General features: G+C 43.2%; 1 protein-coding gene and 4 non-coding genes across 5 annotated transcripts in view; 2 read left to right on the top strand and 3 right to left on the bottom strand.

Annotated features, from left to right (window-relative positions):
- The window catches only part of LOC144673366 (uncharacterized), a gene marked incomplete at its 3' end in the record, with an annotated part of 120,207 nt that overhangs the window by 70,371 nt on the left and 30,456 nt on the right, over nt 1–19,380 (top strand). Inside the window, 1 exon segment of the mRNA XM_078535251.1 lies at nt 6,105–6,122. Within this exon segment, the coding sequence (XP_078391377.1) occupies nt 6,105–6,122 (18 nt within the window).
- Nucleotides 2,550–2,631, bottom strand: trnal-uag (transfer RNA leucine (anticodon UAG)). The gene has a single exon. It is a non-coding gene; the product is annotated as a tRNA-Leu (tRNA).
- trnas-uga (transfer RNA serine (anticodon UGA)) lies at nt 8,466–8,548 on the top strand. The gene has a single exon. It is a non-coding gene; the product is annotated as a tRNA-Ser (tRNA).
- trnai-uau (transfer RNA isoleucine (anticodon UAU)) lies at nt 14,953–15,047 on the bottom strand. The gene is made up of 2 exons: nt 15,010–15,047; nt 14,953–14,988 (listed from the first exon to the last, which is right to left on the bottom strand). It is a non-coding gene; the product is annotated as a tRNA-Ile (tRNA).
- On the bottom strand, nt 18,179–18,251 carry trnat-ugu (transfer RNA threonine (anticodon UGU)). The gene has a single exon. It is a non-coding gene; the product is annotated as a tRNA-Thr (tRNA).

Below are 19,380 nucleotides of genomic sequence, written 5' to 3'. Positions count from 1 at the left end.
GCTTCCGAGATCAAATGTGTTCTTATCAAATCAGAGATGGCTGCAAAATAAGTCACTCGGCCCATCGTTTCTGTGCTGGCTCTCTGGAAGAGCAACTCAACCAATTCCACACACCCCGCTTTCCTCCCAACAATTTATATTTGCATGGCCTCTCCGCATTTTTCCAAACAAAATAAAAGAACAAAGATCAAAGAAAAGTACAGCACAGGAACAGGCCCTTCGGCCCTCCAAGCCTGCGCCGATCATGGCCCGTCAACTAAAATAATTTGCACTTCCGGGGTCCGTATCCCTCTATTCCCATCCTATTCATGTATTTGTCAAGCTGCCTCTTAAACACCACTATCGTACCTGCTTCCACCACCTCCTCTGGCAGCGAATTCCAGACACTCACTACCCTCTGCGTAAAAAACTTGCCCCGCACATCTCCTCTATAGTTTTCTCCTCTCACCTTAAATCTATGTCCCCCTAGTAATTGACTCTTCCACCCTGGGAAAAAGCTTCTGACTATCTACTCTGTCCATGCCACTCATAATTTTGTAAACTTCTATCAAGTCGCCACTCAATCTCCGTCGCTCTAGTGAGAACAATCCCAATCAGAGTTTCTCCAACCTCTGCTCATAGCTAATAATCTCCTGACCAGGCAGCATCCTTGTAAACCTCCTCTGCATCCTCCCCAACGCCTCCATAGCCTTCTGGTAATGTGGTGACCAGAATTGCACGCAATATTGGAAGTGTGGCCTAACCAAGGTTCCATACAGCTGCAGCATGACTTCCCAGCTTTTATACTCAATACCCCTGCCAATAAAGGCAAGCACGCCATATTCCTTCCTGACTACCTTATCCACCTGCGTTGCCACTTTCAGTGACCTGTAGACCTGTACACCCAGATCCCTCTGCCAGTCGATGCACTTAAGGGTTCTGCCATTTACTGTATAATTCCTGACTGTAGTAAACCTTCAAAAATGCATTACCTCGCATTTGTCCAGATTAAAATCCATCTGCCATTTCTCCTCCCAAGTCTCCAACCGATTTATATCCCGTTCTATCCATTGACAATCCTCTTCACTATCTGCAACTCCTCCAACCTTAGTGTAGTCTGCAAACTGACTAATTAGCCCAGTTACATTTTCCTCCAAATCATTTATGTATACTACAAACAGCAAAGGTCCCAGCACTGATCCCTGTGGAACTCCACTAGTCACAGCTCTCCATTCAGAAAAGCACCCTTCCACTGCTACCCTTTGTCTTCTATGACCAAGCCAATTCTGTATCCATCTTGCCAGCTCACCTCTGATCCCGTGCGACTTTACCTTCTGTACCAGTCTGCCATGAGGGACCTTGTCAAAGGCCTTACTGAAATGCATGTATATAACATCCACTGTCCTTCCATCGTCGATCATCTTTCTCACTTCCTCGAAAAAATCGATCAAGTTAGTGAGACACGACTTCCCCTTGACAAAACCATGCTGCCCCTCACTAACACGCCCATTTGCTTCCAAATGTAGTAAATACTGTCACGAAGAATCTTCTCCAATAATTTCCCTACCACTGACGTAATGCTCACCGGCCTGTATTTCCTGGATTATCCCTGCTACCCTTCTTAAACAGTGGAACAACATTGGCCATTCTCCAGTCCTCTGGGACCTCATCCGTAGCCAGTGAGGATACGAAGATTTCTGTCAAGGCCTCAGCAATCTCCTCCCTTGCCTCCCTCAGTACTCTGGGGTAGATCCCATCTGGCCCTGGGGACTTATCCACCTTAATATTCTTCAATACGCCTAACACCTCCTCTTTTTTGATCTCAACATGATCCAGGCTATCTACACACTCTTCCCTAGACAAATCGACCGCTAAGTCCTTCTCTTTGGTGAATACTGATGGGAAGTAGTCAATTAGTATCTCTCCCCTTTCTTCTGGCTCCACACACAGATTCCCATCTCTGTCCCTGAGTGGGCCTATCCTTTCCCTGGCTACCCTCTTGCTTTTTACATATGTATAAAAGGCCTTGGGATTTTCCTTAATCCTGGTTGCCAGTGAGTTTTCATGACCCCTTTTAGCCATCCTGACTCCTTGCTTAAGTTTCTTCCTACTTTCTTTGTATTCTCCACGGGCTTCTTCTGTTCCCAGCCTTCTAGCCCTTACAAATGCTTCCATTTTCTTTTTGACTAATCTAATAAGTAACTCCATAGGCACCTTATCAAAATCAGGAATGAGGAGAACTGGAGCTGGTAGGATTTGGAAGTCTGTGAGGAGACCCCACAGGATTCCAACCCCATCCCCTTATCCACTCCACCGTGAACACAGGACCTGCACTGACGTCACTGATGTTTGTATAAAATCATAGGCGGCTACATCAGACGGTCATTCAGCATGTCGTTCACAAGCCGACTCTCTGGAAGAGGAACTCAACTACTATAATTCCACACCCTACCTTTTCCCCGCAGCAACTCATATTTATATTGTCTCTCCTCTTTCTTCTTGACAAAATGCAGCACAGGACGCTCAATTTTCGGTGGTGTGTGTTTGTCCAAATGGGGCTGCTAAATGTTTGACAGCGGTGGGATTCGAACCCACGCCTCCGTAGAGACTGGAGCCTAAATCCAGCGCCTTAGACCGCTCGGCCACGCTACCACATCGGTGCAAATTATTAATCATCTCCTTCATTAGCATTGCCACTGAAATAGAACAAAAGCAATGAAGTAGGAATTGACCATTCGGAATCGGGATCCAGCTCCGTCAGTTAATCAGATCATCCTGCACTTTGTAACAAATAGAAATCATCTCCACTCAAAAACACAGTGAGCCGCAGTGAAGGGTTGGCACCATTTAAACTGTCATTCAACTGGTCTGGTTCCGAATCTCCTGCTAGAAATGGCAAGAAAACCTCTCACTGAATTCATTCCGGGTCTTGACTTCAGAAGGACAGGACACAAGGTAACAAAGTACATTTCGGTAAATTGGGTTATAATATGGCAGAATCACCTGGAAAGAGCATCCGTGGTATTGGGAAACATAAAATTATAGAAAGTTACGGCAAGTAAGAGGCCATTCGGCCTGGCGTGCTGCTGTCAAAGAGCAGTTGTGATTGGTTGATCAGGAGTGGTCAATTACGCTTCCATTTCCAATTGCGAATTTAGGGAATGTTTGCAGATGAACGGGAATAAGAAACACGGGGGTATTTGGACGGTTGTTATTCCAATTAACCGACAAGTAATTCTACAGACCGTCAGTTAAAATCACTTGGCCACAACTATTTAGTGAAATCGAACTGTTGTTTGTATAAAATAATAGAATGGATACAGGGAGTAACAGAGAAAAAGGATTTTCAGTCCCTGCCATTAACCCAACTTCGACTGCCCCTCCCCATCCTCCCAACCAAAATGCAACACTGCACAGATTAGCCCGCCGCACGGAGCATTTTTAGGAAGTGTCTCAAAAGAAAACCACCGGAAAGTTTAATAACCGCGGGAGTGGAGCCCAAATCACAGGAACCTTGACCAGCAGCTCAGTGTACTCGGCCACTCAACCACAGTCAGAGCAGAAACAACCATTACGTTGGCCGGCATTGGCACTGAATGAGAATATATAATCATCCTCCGTTTTGTCACGTCCGGGCATTTAGTAGCTGAACAGCCTGCACTCAAAAAGAAACAGAAATAAATGTCCTCTTGCATCATTTAAAACAGCGCTTCTGTTTTCTCTGGACCATCTTAATATGAAGCCGCAGGAATAAGGTGAATAATGTTTGGATGGTAAAAATGAGGAACTGAACCACACACAGAGGAACACACACAGACAAAGACACCGAGAGTGACAGAGGGCAAGCGGTTGTTTCTAAGAAGAGACAAAACACCCAGAAAGCATGCCTGACACCAACCTGGCTCCGTTTCTGTTCCATTTCCGATTGCAAGATTCGTGAATGTTTTCAGGAGTGAACGGAAATAGGATAACTCCCGAGTTTCTGGATGGACTTGATTCAATGTAACCGATAATTAACTCTGTAGAAACAGAGTTTAAGCAGGAATAATGAAAAGCGGAAAAACCCAATGGGTTTGGACTCCATCGCCTTACCCACTCGGCTATGGCGAACGGCCCTATGCACAAGTTAATATGGTCGGTATAAAATTATAGATGATTACAGCAGAGAAGTACATTCAGCCCATCATGTCCATGCCATCTCTCTGAAGAGCCATTTAACTAATTCCAAAATATCGCCTGTTCCCCACAGCAATTTATATTGATGCTGTCTCTCCTCACCCTTCCTGTTAAAATGAAACACCACACACAAACCCAAACATTCAATCTGAACTGGCACTTGTTCGACCTGCTGTTCAAGCTGCTCATGTGCAACTTTCAATTTCCAAAACCCACCAACCTCATCACTGCGGCTCCTGTGAAACTGACAAGGGAACACAGGGCAGAAATTCATCACTGAAAGTAACTGAAACACATCAAATTCCAAACACTGTCATGTCACATCTGTTTCTGCTTCTGTCCCTGCCTCACCTCCCAAGCTCCCAAGTCAATTAGTTGCTTGATGCAGACACAGTAAGTCCATGAACTCAATATTTCCCTGGGAAGCAGGGACAGGGAAGGAAGACACGAGAATTTGAGAAGGGAAGGGTTTACAGGATCTCATTTTCCTGATTGTCCGAGATGCTGATAACAGGAATATGCACAGTGTGAATTATCCACAGCCACATTCTCCTTCCAGTCTTGTGCACGTTGTTAAGCTTTGAAATTGTTCATATTTTCACACTGGATTTCACTATGAAGAAAGCGGAGCTGGGATGAGCTTATGTTGTTTAGCAGATGCACTGCAAGAAGCAACAAAACAGGTTCATTTTGAAGGGGTGAACGGTTGAGACTACTTAATTGCCGTTGAACGAGTCAGGTGTCAAATTCAGTGATAGAAATGACAAGAAAACCCACTGAATTTGCTCATTGTCTTGAATTCAAAGCGTCGGATAGAAGGGCAGGGATTACATCTCGATGGATTGAGTTAGAAAATGGCAGTAAAATTTAGAGAGATACAACTGGGGTGTTGGGAAACACAAAATGGCAGAAAGTTACAGCAAAGAAATTGGCCAATCGGCCATGTGTTCTGCTTTGACAGAGCAGTGTGATTGGTTGATCTGAATATTCAAGAGCAATCGTCATTTAAGAAGGATGGGCAAAAAGGAAAAGGAGGTGGGTTAGTGCTGTTAATAAGGGACCAGATCCGCACATTAGTGGGAGAGGATCTTAGATTGAAGAATAAGTTTGGGTGGAGCTAATAAATAGTAAGAGGCATCAAACATTAGTGGGAGTTGTTTATATACCACCAAACTGTAGTGGGAATGTTGGGAATGGGATAAATAAGGAAATTAGAATTGAAGGTAACATGGGTAATACAGGAATAATATTTTGCCTCGCATCACCAGCTCTACAGTCAGTGCTTTGTTACCTATCACAGCCCTTCTCTTTTATTTTCACTTCCTCACTCCGACTCTGGATTTATTCTCGACTTGTTGCACGTGAGACATTTCAGTTCTGATGTGAAACTTCAACTCTCATTGCCCTGAATGTGACAGAACTGTGCTGTGTTGTTTTCAGCCAGGAAGACAATAATGTTGGCTTTAGCAGTTCGCCCAAGAGCAGAAAATCTCAATTCCCTGACAGGGAATCAAACCCGGGGTGATGCAGTGAAAGTGCTGAACCCGAACCAGTCGGCCATCAGGAAGCTGCTAACCAGTTTGGAAATTCGGCTCATGGAGGCTACTTTTGGAATTTTTTCTTTCCCGATCTCTTTCACCAGTCAACTTTCTCCGGCTCAATGGTCTGTTCAGGTTGAACACAAGTGGCTTCTTCAGCCAATGAGAACAACCATTGCTGTTGGCTGGAACATGAAATCGATACTTTCCTCCTTTAAGAAAGTTCTTAAAGCCTCCCCCTTTGACAGAGCTTTTAGTCAGCTGACCGATTATGAGGCTCAGCGTCACACTTTGTTATATAATGACCATGGGCGTCGCCTTGTGACGTTTCAACAGGTTAAAGGCGCTTTCTAAATGTAAGTTGTTGTAGTATGCTGTAGTATTATAAAAACTTGCCCTTTTAAGTGAGAGAAAAGCTGCCTTGTTCCTGTTTGTTGTTGGATATTAACTGAACGCATTATCTTACAAGCTTCTTATATTCGCTCTTCACCATTTCACAAAATAAACACTCAGCAAAGCGACTGTATCTTTCTGCTGGCAGCGGGTGATTGGAGAGTGCGGGGCCAGAATGTTGCTGCTTTTCTGCTTTTCCCTGTCTCACTCACTGTGGAGCTGAAGAAGAGAGAATAAGTAATGGGGTTATTTGAATCCAATAGCTTCATAGATTTCGAATGTGTTATTTGGAGGTGCATGGTTGGTCAGATTATAAATTATATTTGAAATTAATATTCAGATAAAAATATCATTACTGTTGGGACTCGTTGGGCACAGGAGAGTTGGATTTTTTTCTCATTGTCGCTTAAGAACCCAATAACAACCCGTGGCTGTGTGACAATGGATGTTGATTGTGTTTTATATAAACGTGTCATTTTGGGGAGAAACGTTTCTCTAATGAAAGAGGCCTGAAATTACAATAAAAGGCACAGGTAATATGGATTAGCCAATGCGAATAAAGTTTGTGATGGTAAAAATGTATTCAACTCCTCAGGGGACTGAACCACATTGACACACACAGACATATGCACCGAGAGTAACAGAGGCCGAAGGAGAGACAAAGACCCAGAAAGCAAGGATGTCACCAACTTGACCAATTATCGTTCCTTTTCAGACTGCAAATTTATGAATGCTTGCAACTGAAATAACGTTTAGTAACACGGATAAGAAGAATTATGATCCTGAATGGAGATGAACGGAAGTAAGAAGGAAGGGGGTGTTTGGTTGGTTTTAATTTTATTTAGCCAATGATTAATTCTGCAGACAGTTTGCAATTTATTCTCGGGATGTGGGGTTCGCTGGCTGGGCCAGCATTTATTGCCTATCCCTAGTTGCCCTTGAGAAGGTGGTGCTGAGCTTCCTTCTTGAAATGCAACTGTCCATGTGGTGTAGGTACACCCAAAGTGCTTTTAGGAAGGGAATTCCAGGATATTGAACCAGCGACAGTGAAGAAACAGCGACATATTTCCAAGTCAGAATGGTGAGTGACTTGGAGGGGAAATTCCAGGTGGCAGTGTTCCCATCTATTTGCTGCCCTTGTCTTTCCAGATAGTAATGGTTATGGTTTTGGAAGGTGGTGTCTAAGGAGGCTTGGTGATTTCGTGCACATGTGATAACCAGTTCACTACAGAACAATACCTAACAAAGCCAGAGGCACCTGCACCTCATGTTAAACTGTGAGGTCCTGCAGCAGCACTTTGGGTCCTTGTTTTACAGAAATAAGATTCGGGTGGCAGATTTAGAAATGCTGTCGTCAAATTAACCTGGTAATGTCATCATAAAACGGCAGACCGCTTGAGGAGACCATTCAATCATCATATCATTATCAGCTTTTTACAATTTTCTTTCAATTAGACTCAATTTCCTTTCCTTTCTCCATAACTCTGATTTTTTTCTTCCTTCCAAGTCATTGTCCAATTCCCTTTTGAAAACTCTGAGTTAAGAAAAACAAAACTGAAAGAGATGCAGGAGCTTCTGCCGTGTCCATGCTCAGTGTGTGAAAATTAACAAAGTTTCCCTGACCCGATGACACAGAGATGTGGGCTGGGGATTCTTATACAGGTTTCGAAACAATCAAGTTCATTTCAAATGGAATTTGAAAAGGAATTTTATTCTGATGAAGCATCTCCATATTTTTCTTATTCGATCTATACAATCTAATTCCCCTTGCTGTATACCCTGTAACAGAGGCTGTTATAGTAAAGAGGGAAAGGTTTGCTACAGCTATGCAAAGCCCTGGTTAGATCACACCTGGAGGACTGTGTATAGTTCTGGGAACGGCACCTTATAAAGGATCAATATTTGCCTCGAAATGTTCAGAGGAGCTGCATTGATGAGGTTGGTGGGTTTTGGAAATTGGGAGCTGTACATCCGCAGCTTGTAGCACTATTTCACCTCGCTGTTCACTTCATGTTCATGTCTAACACACTCGATGCTGTTATTGACTGAACAAGTCTTCTGTGTTTGAACTAAACACACTCCCACTCTTGGCCCTCCTCAGGGAATGTTGTTTTCTTGTTGCTATGTGAACTGTCACAATGAACTGTTCCTGGAGTCTCTTTCCCCTGGGATCTACAAATCCCGTCACTTCTCTTCCTCTTTCATTCTCACGCTTTCATTCCCAGTTTGGGAGGGAGAACGAGGAGGGACAATATAAATTGCAGGGTTCCGGGGAAAAGGTCGGGTTGTGACAGTGACAAAGCGGGCAGAAGACCCTCTTTCTCTGCTGTAACTATTGTATGATTTCATATAAATAATACAGGCCTTCCGCCAAAGTCTTTAGTCGTGGCCGAGTGGTTAAGGCGATGGATTTGAAATCCATTGGGTGTTACCCCGCACAGCTTCGAATCCTGCCGACTAAGTTTTCCATTATTTCTGATTTTAACCAGTGATCTCAGAAACAGTAAATGTAATCGACATTTTCACAACACCTGCAATAGCGAAGTTTGACCAGTGGTTGGCAGTGAAATCGTGATTGCTCACATCACATGAAGCAGGCGGTGTCTGAATTATTACTGCATTTGGCACTGTCTCTGTTCAAATTAAATTAGAGGTGTCAGTTGTGGCTCAGTTCATAGCACCCTCGCCTTTGAATCAGAAGGTTGTGGGTTCATGTCCCACTCCCGGAAACCAAGAACTGTGATTGTACTCGAAAAGAGTTGCAATCTGTGACTGTTGATAACTCGAAAGAGTTTCATATTAAATTAGACGCTGTTTCTATTACACTAGGATACGACTCTGGTCATATTAGAGAAGGTCATCTCTCAATTGTGCCTGTAATTGGCTCAGTCACAGTTGTTTATGTACAGAACTAGGGCCACAATACACTTGGCACTATCTCAGTCATGACTGCACTGAAGCAGGTTTTGGCTAAAGTTACATTAAGCCATGCCCCAGTTGGCACTGCACTAGAGCTTGTCTCTGGTTATAGAAAACTAGAACATGTTTTTAGTTGCATTTCACAAGACCCTGTCTCAGCAATTACTCCAGTAGAACCTGCCACGTGTCTATGAAACTAGGCCCTGTCTCAGGTAATGCTGCACCAAAACACCATTCATCTCACACAATTTCCTGTTTCTGTTGTTATTGTCCTAAGCCATTATTCTCATTTCTGTACTTGTCCATGTCTCTGTTTGTATTAATCTCGTGTCTTTGGCGGTATTTAAATCACCAGACACTGCGTCAGTTTATATTACAAAGAGACCTGAATTATGTGAAGCTCCACTAGACCCTGTATCAGTTTACTTATAATGGATCCGGTCTGTGTTATTACTACACTAGGCAGGTTCGTATTACACGAGGTCCTGTCTCAATTATTACTGCACTCGGCACTGCCTCACTTATGTTCCACTAGATCACGGCACTGCTTATAACACACTGAATAATGTCTGCACTTATATTCCGCTAGACCATTTCAGAACAATTTACACTAGACTCTATATTAGCCTGTATCACGTTCGACTTGTCCGTCTTTTCAATTAAAATGGATCCTGTCTTTGCAGAGGCTTTGTCTTTCTACCTCTGTCTCTGCTTCTATTCAACTCTCCCTGTCTCTGTTTTTACTCCACGAGATCATGTCTGTCTCTCTTACACTGGAGGCAATCTCCGTTATTACGGCCTTAGACACTCTGGGAAACAATTACTCTATGCATTGTGCCTGTAATAACTGCCCTATTTCACTTGATGTTGATCCAGGCCCTGTATCAGTAACTACTGTACTAGCCCCGTCTCCCATATTGCAGCAGTAGACCCTGTCTATGTTAATATAGCACTCGTCCCCATCCCTGTTATTCGTGCACTAGGTCACGTCTTTGCTTAAGTAAGATTAGATGCTTTCTCTATTATTACTGCACTAGTAATTTCCCTGCTTAAATTGCACTAGGCCCTGTCTCAGTAATTACCACGCCAGGCTCTGTCTCTGTTGTTACTACACTATTCTATGTCTCTTTAAGGTGGACGTTTAGTTACAAATGGGCCTCTGACTTTGGCCTAAAACTAGAGGTTTTGTTTGTTTGACTGTTTGTTCCGCAGAGCTCCTGATATTCATTTTCATTACAGCCAACAGAATTACATATGAGACATCGCCTGTTCTGTGTGTGTGTGTGAAAAAAAATCATGCTGCATCATTCCACAAAGATTTACCTTCAGCAGAATGTTTCAGCTTTGTTTATTTTCTCTTAAACTACAGATCGTCTAATAACGCAAATATTTATTGATAGTATATTCTGTTGTGTGGTCTTGTTAAAAATTCATGTCATGCCAACCATTTCTTTGGTAAGACGGGCACGTTTGTCGCCACATTCATTGAACGTCTGTCATCTCTCCACCTGAGACAGCGTCTAACTCACTGAAACTTATTGCTCTCTCACTCTCTCTCTCTCTGTCTCTGAGAAATTGCCCATTCATTTAAATCTCCGGTTTTCTAATAACGCTTTTTTGCAAAAATGAACTTAATAAAGAATAATCCCCGACATTAACCTGAATGATAACCTTCAGCCCATCTCCACCCTCAGGGAATGTGTTAAATCCCAAACAGTTCCTGCATTTTAATTGCAAATAGTTTAATATTGCCACTATTTATTGATAACTATTCGGTTGTTTTCCATTGTTTATAAAGTGATGTAAGACTGACCATTTCACTTCCAAGAATCGACTTTTCTGTTCCCAAAGATCATTTGGAAAAATATTATTTATTATTTCACGGGACGTGGGCGTCGTTGGTTAGTCCAACATTTTTATGCCCATCCCTAATTGCCCTTGAGAAGTTGGTGGTGAGCTGCCTTCTTGAACCGCTGCAGTCCATGTGGTGTAGGTACACCCACAGTGCTGTTAGGAAGGGAGCTCCAGGATTTTGACCCAGTGACAGTGGAGGAACGGCGATACATTTATAAGTCAGGATGGTGAGTGACTTGGATGGGAACTCCCAGGTGGTGGTGCTTCCATCTTTCTGCTGTCCTTGCCCTTTTAACTAGTAGTGGTCATGGGCTTGGAACGTGCTGTCGAAGGAGTTTTGATGAGTTCCTGCAGTGCATCTTGTAGATGGAACACACTGATGCCACTGGGCATCATTGGTGGAGGGAGTGAATGATGAAGGTGGTAGGTGAGGTGTCAACAAGTGGGCTACTTTGTGCTGGATGGTGTCGAGCTTCTAGTGTGTTACTGACGCCGCGCTCAGCCAAGCGAGTGGAGAGTATTCCATCACACTCCTGACTTGAGTCTTGTAGGTGCTGGGCGAGTTTGGGGGTTCAAGAGGTGAATTACTCTCCACAGCATTCTCAGCCTCTGATCTGCTCTTGTCGTCACAGTATTTACATTGCTGGTGCAGTTCAGTTTCTGCTCAATGGTAACGCCCACAACGTTGATAGTCGGGGATTCAGTGATACTAATTCCTCTTTAAATGTCAAGGGGAAGTGGTTCAATTTTCTCTTGTTGGAAATGATCATTACCGGGCATTTGTGTGGCGCGAATGTAGCTTGATACTTATCAGCCCAAGCCTGTATGTTGTCCAAGTCTTGCTGCTTTTGGACATGGTCTGTTTCAGAATGTGTGGAATCATGACTGGTGCTGAACATTGTGTAATCATCGATGAACAATCCCTCTTCTGACCTGATGATGGAGGGAAGGACATTGATGAAGCAGCGGAAGATGCTTGGGCCTCGGACACAATCCTGAGGAACTCAGGGATTAGAATCATATCGAGAATGACGAGCATCTTAATGGAAAATGATCACTGCCGCATCTCACAGAAACTCCTGATATTTACCTCAAATGTCTGATGATGTACGCAAGCGACGGAAAAAATGATCCTGTACGTTTACCTGACATGATATTCACACACCTGAAATTATCCGATTTATTATTCCAATTGTTGGAAAGGATTGAAACTCTCGTTGTTCTCTTTCTACGGTTTTTAACTGTGAGCTTTAAAATTTCCACCCCGACCGTTGTAATCATTTTTGGATTGGTTTGTCTGTCTAGTTAATTTGTATAATCTATGGAATCTTATCTGAAATGACTCAGGGTCTGGTGTAGCATAAAAGGATAAACGACCTGGTGCAATATAAAGAGACATATGGGCTAGTGCAGCAATAACAGAGGCGGGCTCTACTGTAACAGTAACTGAGATATCAGCTAGTGCAGTCATAATAGAGACATTACTTGTTAAGTATTAACAGAGACATTGATCTCGTGTAATATAAATAGAGATATGGGCTAGTGAATTAATAATAGAGACAGGATTTGATGTAATATAGATAGAAATATGGACCAGTACAGTCATACCAGTAACTGGGGCTGGTACGTTATTAACATAGATATGGGCTACTTCGGTGATTGGAGAGGCAGGACCTGCTGTAACACAAACAGAGGTATGGGTTTGTGCAGCGAGGACACTAACTGTCCCTGGATTTAATATACAAATGTGATATGGGCTAGTTTGGGGAGAAGAGGGACAGGTCCTGATGATACATTCAAAGATGTAAGTCTTTGTATCAGCAAAATGGAAAATAATTGCTTTGTATTATAAAACATGAAGAGCCCTCATTGAAGCAACTAACAGCAGCAGCGTCAACTTCAGCAATAAAAGATAAAAGTTCCTATTGAAAACTGACAGGCGCAAGGTTTCCACTAATAATAACGATAGAAGTTTCCATTAGAAATTGAATGATAGGTGGCCCCTTAATGCAACCATTGCAACGATTACACCTCAAGAAACAGGATGCCAGTGTCTATTGGCTCATGATACCACCTGAAAGATACTGGGTGACATTTTCCTCAGTGCTACAGAGCCACCCAGGTCGTCAAGATGGGAATATTAATTTGAAATGCGGTTTTTCCGGCGTTAGAGCAAGATGGCATATTGGCGTGTGTGTGCGTGTTCGTGTGTGTGGTTATGTGTATGTGCATGTGTCTGCGTGTGTGTCTTTGTGCGTGTGTGCATTTTTGTATGTGTGCGTCTGTGTATCTGTGTCTGTTTTTTTGACTGTATGTATCTGTGTGTGCATGTATGTCTGCCTATATGTATCAGTGTGTGTCTGTAAATGTAATTATATGTGTATGTGTGTGAATGTGCATGTGCGTCTGTGTGCGTTTGTGTGTGTGTTTGTTTCAGCGTCTGTGTTTGTGTGTGTGTGTATGTATGTATGTGTGTGTGTGTGTGTCTGTTTCTGTGGGTGTATGTGTGTGTGTGTGTGTGAGAGAGTGTGTATGTGTGTGAGAGAGAGAGTGTATGTGTGTGTGTGTGTCACTGTGTGTCAGTGTGTGTGGTGTGTGCGTGTGTGTCTCTGTGTGTGCATGTGTGTGTGTGTTTTTGCATGTGTGCGTTTGTGTCCGTGTGTTTGTGCTCTTGTGTGTGTTTCTTTATGTGTCTTTCTGTGTTTCTGTGTGTGAGCGTGCGTTTATATGTGTGTGTCTGTGTATGTGCGTGTGTTTGTGTGTGTGTATTTGTGCATGTGTGCCTGTATGTCTGTGTGCACCTGTGTACGTCTGTGTTTGTGTGTGCATGTGTGTGTGTGTCTGTGTCTGCGCGTGCGTGTTTGACTATCTATATGTATTGATGCGTGCTTGTGTATGTGTTTATGTGTGTGTATGTGTGTGTGTGCAAATGTATCTCTGTGTGTCTGGCTGTGTTCGTGTGTGTGTATGTGTGTGTTTGTGTGTGAAACACGTCATATTTTTTGCAAATGAATTTCACAATGATCTTCGTCATCCTTCCATTCATGAAAGATGACGGACACACATCAAACAAATCTATTTCAGATGGGTTGTCTCCATATGCTGCACAGTTTCTGATGGCTGAGGAGGTCAATCCTTGAGGGGCAGTTTCCATCACAAGTGCCTCACATGAAGCTAAAAGCAATGTTATGGGTTGTTGTTTCTAGTCTTGGCGCCTGTTGCCAAGCCGCTGTAGCAAATGGGCATCATGGTGATGCACAACAGCTCACAGGAAGTGCCGCCATCTTCCCCTGTAGTCATCGAGTGAAATTCATGTCTGATAATCGCTAATTAGGGCCTCCATGTCACGCTTGTGAGTGTCATACAAGCAGAGCTTTGGACGTCTCACTTGCCGCCTGGCCCTTAGCTATGTGACCACCTTCCATCCTGTAAACGGGCCCGAGCCATCCAACCTCCCTCTGTTTGAGGAGCCTAACAGACTTGGGAGCTCTGTCTTTGAGAGGACTGCCGCTTCCTGATTGTGTCCCGCCAGGAGATTCCCAATAACCACCGCACACAGTGCAGATGGAAATTGCGGAGCTTCTTTTCTTGATAGCTGTAAGTCGTCCATGTTTCACAGCCAGACAACAAGGTACTGAGGACACAGGCCTAATACACCATCAGCTTGGTGCCAAAGGTCAGCTTGATGTTATGCGCGTTTCATGAGTCAGGTGATATCTGCTTTCCCCGTGCGTGTATCAGGAACTGCATCAAGGAGCAGACTGTCTGTCACCGTGGAAACTGGGGAGCAGTTTTAACTAACCACCTCCAGCCGGGTGTTATCTTGTGTGATCAGTGGTGGAAATGCAACACTTTAAACATGATTTTCTTAACGTTTTTTGTCAAATATTACAAGTTACAAGCATGCGGGAGCTGGTAAATGATTCATTGTTCATCTTCCTGTACAACACCTCTGTGTAACAGAATTTAATAAACCCGTACAGGGTGCGCATATGCCCTGTTATTGCAATGCTGCCGGCTGAAAACCGTGCCATTAATTCAGGAATCTAGGATCCAAATGTAGTTCCACATATATTAGCTCCAATAAAACTTCCGCTCCTGGTGAGGCTCGAACTCACAACCTCGGCATAGCCCACTGATCGCACTGCTCTATAAGTACCGCGCGCTAACCGATTGCGCCACTGGAGCGCCCGCTAGTGGCTGCATTTGATCTGGTTACATTTTTCACAGATCACTGGGGTCAGACATGATTCCTTGGTGGCAGATTGGTCAATGGGATCTCAATAAATTTTAATGATATTATATGAACTGCAATATATTTTGAATAAAATAAAATGCCGACAATGGGGCAGGTAAACTTTGTTAATTTTCACGCACTGTACAAAGACACTGCCGGAGCTCCTGCGCCTTTTTCAACATTGTTTTCCTTAACTCCGAGTTTTCAAAAGGGAATTGGACAAATATTTGAAATGGAAAAGCTGCTGGGTTATGAAGATAGAGAAAGATATTGAGACTAAATGGGCAGCTCTTTGTAAAAACCTGGCGAGGGCACGATGGGTCCCAATGAGAGATTCTATTGCTCGATCAATATCTCTACGCTGTTCCTAAATATCCCAGCCCAATCCTATTTCTGCAAAGCATAATCCAGAACTGCAGCATGAGGACACAGTTTGAAATTCTATACAAGTCCCTCTGGCTAACTCGCTGTGCGGGGTTTCTGTCGTGTCAGCCATGATCTTATTGAATGGCGGAGCAGCATCAAAAAGCTGAATGGTCGATGTTCCTCTGTCACGGTCTGAATGGCCTCAAGATTGTTACCTTGGCTCTGATTTTATAGAACTGTGAGGGGCTCGAGCGACAAAATGGTCTATTTCTGCTGCTACTTAAGTTCTTACTCAGCACCAATACCACTCAAGGCAATAGTTACTATCACATTGCCAGCAGTAGTGTGTTTGAGTGTTTGCAAGACTTTGAATTGAGACTGCAGCCTCGATCGAGTCGTGGATTTGAATCTCATCACTGCCAAAGTTTCAGTTGGTTCATCTTTTCAGACGTTTCATCAAATCCCTTAGAATAGGATCGGGGCATTTGACACATGACGTGGTTCGTCTTGGTAGGAAGAACAAGGGAGGCTGTAGGAATTGTAGGGTGAGTGGGAATAGGTGGGGCTGAATACTCTCAGACTCTGCTGTAACCATTCCATGGTTTTACATGAACAAGATTTACACCAGTGTAAGGTCTCTAGCCATGGCTGAGTGATTAAGGCGATGGATTAGAACTCCACTGGGATCTGCCCCCGCACATTCGCGTCCTGCCGGTTGCACTGCTCAGCGTTCTGTCCTTTTGGAAACTCCAGGGTTAATTATTGGCTAAATGGAGTCAGAACCTTCCAAACGCTCCCGTCTGTTTTTCCTGTTTCACTTCTGTGTTCCGTCTTTCCTGTTTATCCATAAGCATTCACAGAATTTGCAGTCAGAAATGGAACAAAGCTGAGTTAAATTGGTGACATCCTTGCTTTCTGAGAGTTTGCCTCTCCTCAGAGACAAAACCTAGCCCGCTGTGACTCTCGGTGCTTCTGTCTGTGTGTGTTCATGTGTGTGTGTCAATGTGGTTCAGTTCCCCGAGAGATGAACACATTTTTAACATCGCAAAACTTTATTCACTTGTATTATATATCTTCATGGTAAATGGTACAGAGAATAACAACAGCTATAAAAGTTGCAAGAGGAGATTGACGCTTTCTGTGTTTATTTAAGTGGAGGCTGCTTATTGATTCAGTGTCCATACGCTACACAGCGGAGGAAGATTAAAATTTTCACTGAGCAACATTTGAACAGACAGTGGATTCACTCGGTGTGATGGTGTGTTCCAGTTCGGTATATGCAATCAGAGAATCAATTTCTATTCGTTGCTTTGAACCCAATCTTTCTAATAGGATGGATGTTATGCACATGTTTCCCCCATTTTCTCGCTTTATTTGAAATGAATATTCATAAATCTATTTGTGTGGGAACTAACTGATTAACAGTAGAACTGGGAAACTTTGGGAAAGATTTCCTTGCAGCCAAAGGACACAAAGCAGAACTATGTAGGTAATATAAGTAGAAGCAGGAAGAGAGGGAGTCTACTTGACCCTCGGTGGTCTTAACCCATTAAACCTTCAGTTGGAAGCTAATTTCGTTCAAAGGTATGCTATAAAAACACCCTAATGGTTCAGATTCGATGCTTTCACCGACTGGGTTCCATTCCCTGTCTCAGTGTTGTGCAAAATGTCGTAACTAGGACCCAATTTATGGTTTGGAAAAGAGTCATGTTAAACATGAAACCTTCACTCTGTTTCTCCCTTCATATTTGCTGTCAGACCTGCTGAGAACTTCCAGCACTTTCTGTTTTTATTATAACATGAATTATTGTCTTTATCATACACATGAGCACAAGAAATATGAGCAGGAGTAGACCACATGGCCCATCGAACCTTCTGCATCATTCAATTCAATCATGGCTGACCTTGGGCTTCAACTCCATTATCCTGCCCATTCCCCATATCCGTTAGTTCCCCAAGAGAGCAAAAACCTGTCCATCCCAGCCTTAAATGTATTCAATGATGGAGCATCCACAACCCTCTGGGTAGAGAATTCAAAGATTCACAACCCTTTGTGTGAAGTAATTTCCCCTCATCTCAGCCCCAAACTATCGGCCCTTTACCCTGAGACTGTGCCCCAGTGTTTTAGACTCCCTGACCAGTGGAAACAATCTCTGTGTCCACCCTATCAAGCCCCCTCAGAATTTTACAGGTTTCAATGAGATTGCCTTTCATTCTTCTAAACTCCAGAGAATAGAAGCACAATTTATTCAGCCTCTCATCATAGGACAATCACTTCATCCCAGAGACCAATTTAGTGAACCTTCTCTTTACTGTCTCCATAGACAGTATATCCTATTATCAATGTGGAGATGAAAACAGCACACGGGATTCTCGATGCCGTCTCACCAAAACCCTTCTTTAAAGATTTCTTAATTCTTGCTCTCCAATCCCCTTGTAATAAAGGCCATTGAGCTTCCTAATTTCTTGCTGACCCTGCATGCTAACTTTCTACATTGCTTGTACAAGGACACCAAGGTCTCTTTGAAAATCACCACATTCACTTTCTCACATTTTAAAAGCATTCTGCTGTTCCAATGTTTACAACAAAGTGAACATATTCGCACCTTCTGACATTATATGCCACCTGCCATCTTGCTGCCCACTCACATGACCTTTCGATATATTTTTAGAAGTGCTGTCCTCTAAGGTTACCTTGCCACCAAATTTCAGCTATAGGCCCCAGTGAGAATTGAACTCACGACCACTGGTTTACAAGACCAGTGCTCTAACCACTGAGCCATGGAGCCACTGGCTATATCCCACTCACAGTAAGTCTCCTCGTGGAACGAGGAACAGAGCAAAGTTCTGCATGGATGATATTTGATAGACCAGGAAATGTCTGAGATGGAGAACAGATAATTAAAAGATGCGACATGAAAACGGCAGAATTTGATGTGTGTGAGTTGATTTCACTGATGAATGTTTGCCGTGGTAATGTGGTAATGATTTTACTGCCGACTGTTTACACTGACACAAATATCGCTCCTGACCAATCAATCGCAACTGCTCTTTGAAAGCAGCACACCAGGCCGAATGGCCTCTTTCTTTGCTGTAACTGTCTATAATTTTATGTCTTCCAGCATCATTTCCCAGTGATTCCGACATTTTGTTACATTCTATGGGAACGTACTTTCTTACATCCTCGCTTTTGAAGTCAAAGCACTGAGCAAACTCAAAATTTTTCTTTAATTCCAGCACAGGGTTTGGAACCAGACCAGTTGAACCACACTTTATTGGTGCCAACCCTTCGCTGCAGCTCACCCATTAAAAACAGTGGCTGTCATTGCCCGAAGATGTCATTTATGATAAAATTCTGTAGCAGAAACTTATCTCTGGTGAAAGTATCTGAAAAAGGACAAATGCGGCGTTGATAAAGCATGTTGCAAAGTTATAGATAGCTTTCCTCTTAATTTAGAGGTGAGGATTCGGCCCTTTCACTGTGGATTCGATTCCCGGCCAGGCTGTGAAGGTTTATTGATCTGGTACAAACTGTTAAAAGTGGACTGATTTACTTATTGATTGAAAACCGAAACACACAACAGCTCCGCCCGAATCAGTGGAGTGAGAGTTGAAGTTTCACATCAGAGCTGCAAATGTCACACGTGGAACAGCTTCGAGAAGAAATACAGTTCCTAATATCCGAGGGATATCAGTTTGGACTTTTTGCATTTACACATTCATTCTCTCGATGTGTCCATTGACTTAACCACTCGACCACAAGGACTCGATGTCTGGCTGTTTAAATGTTGCTCAGTGAAGATTTCAATCACCCTCCTCTTTGTAGCGTGCAGACACTTAGTAGCTGAATAGTCTCCACCCAAAAATGCAGAAACAAAATTTCTCTTGAACCTTTTAAGCCTGTTTTTATTTTCTCTC

This window comes from Cetorhinus maximus, unplaced genomic scaffold, assembly GCF_964194155.1.
Source record: "Cetorhinus maximus unplaced genomic scaffold, sCetMax3.hap1.1 HAP1_SCAFFOLD_353, whole genome shotgun sequence".
Classification (NCBI taxonomy): domain Eukaryota; kingdom Metazoa; phylum Chordata; class Chondrichthyes; order Lamniformes; family Cetorhinidae; genus Cetorhinus; species Cetorhinus maximus.
This window is presented reverse-complemented; position numbering and strand designations above follow the sequence as displayed.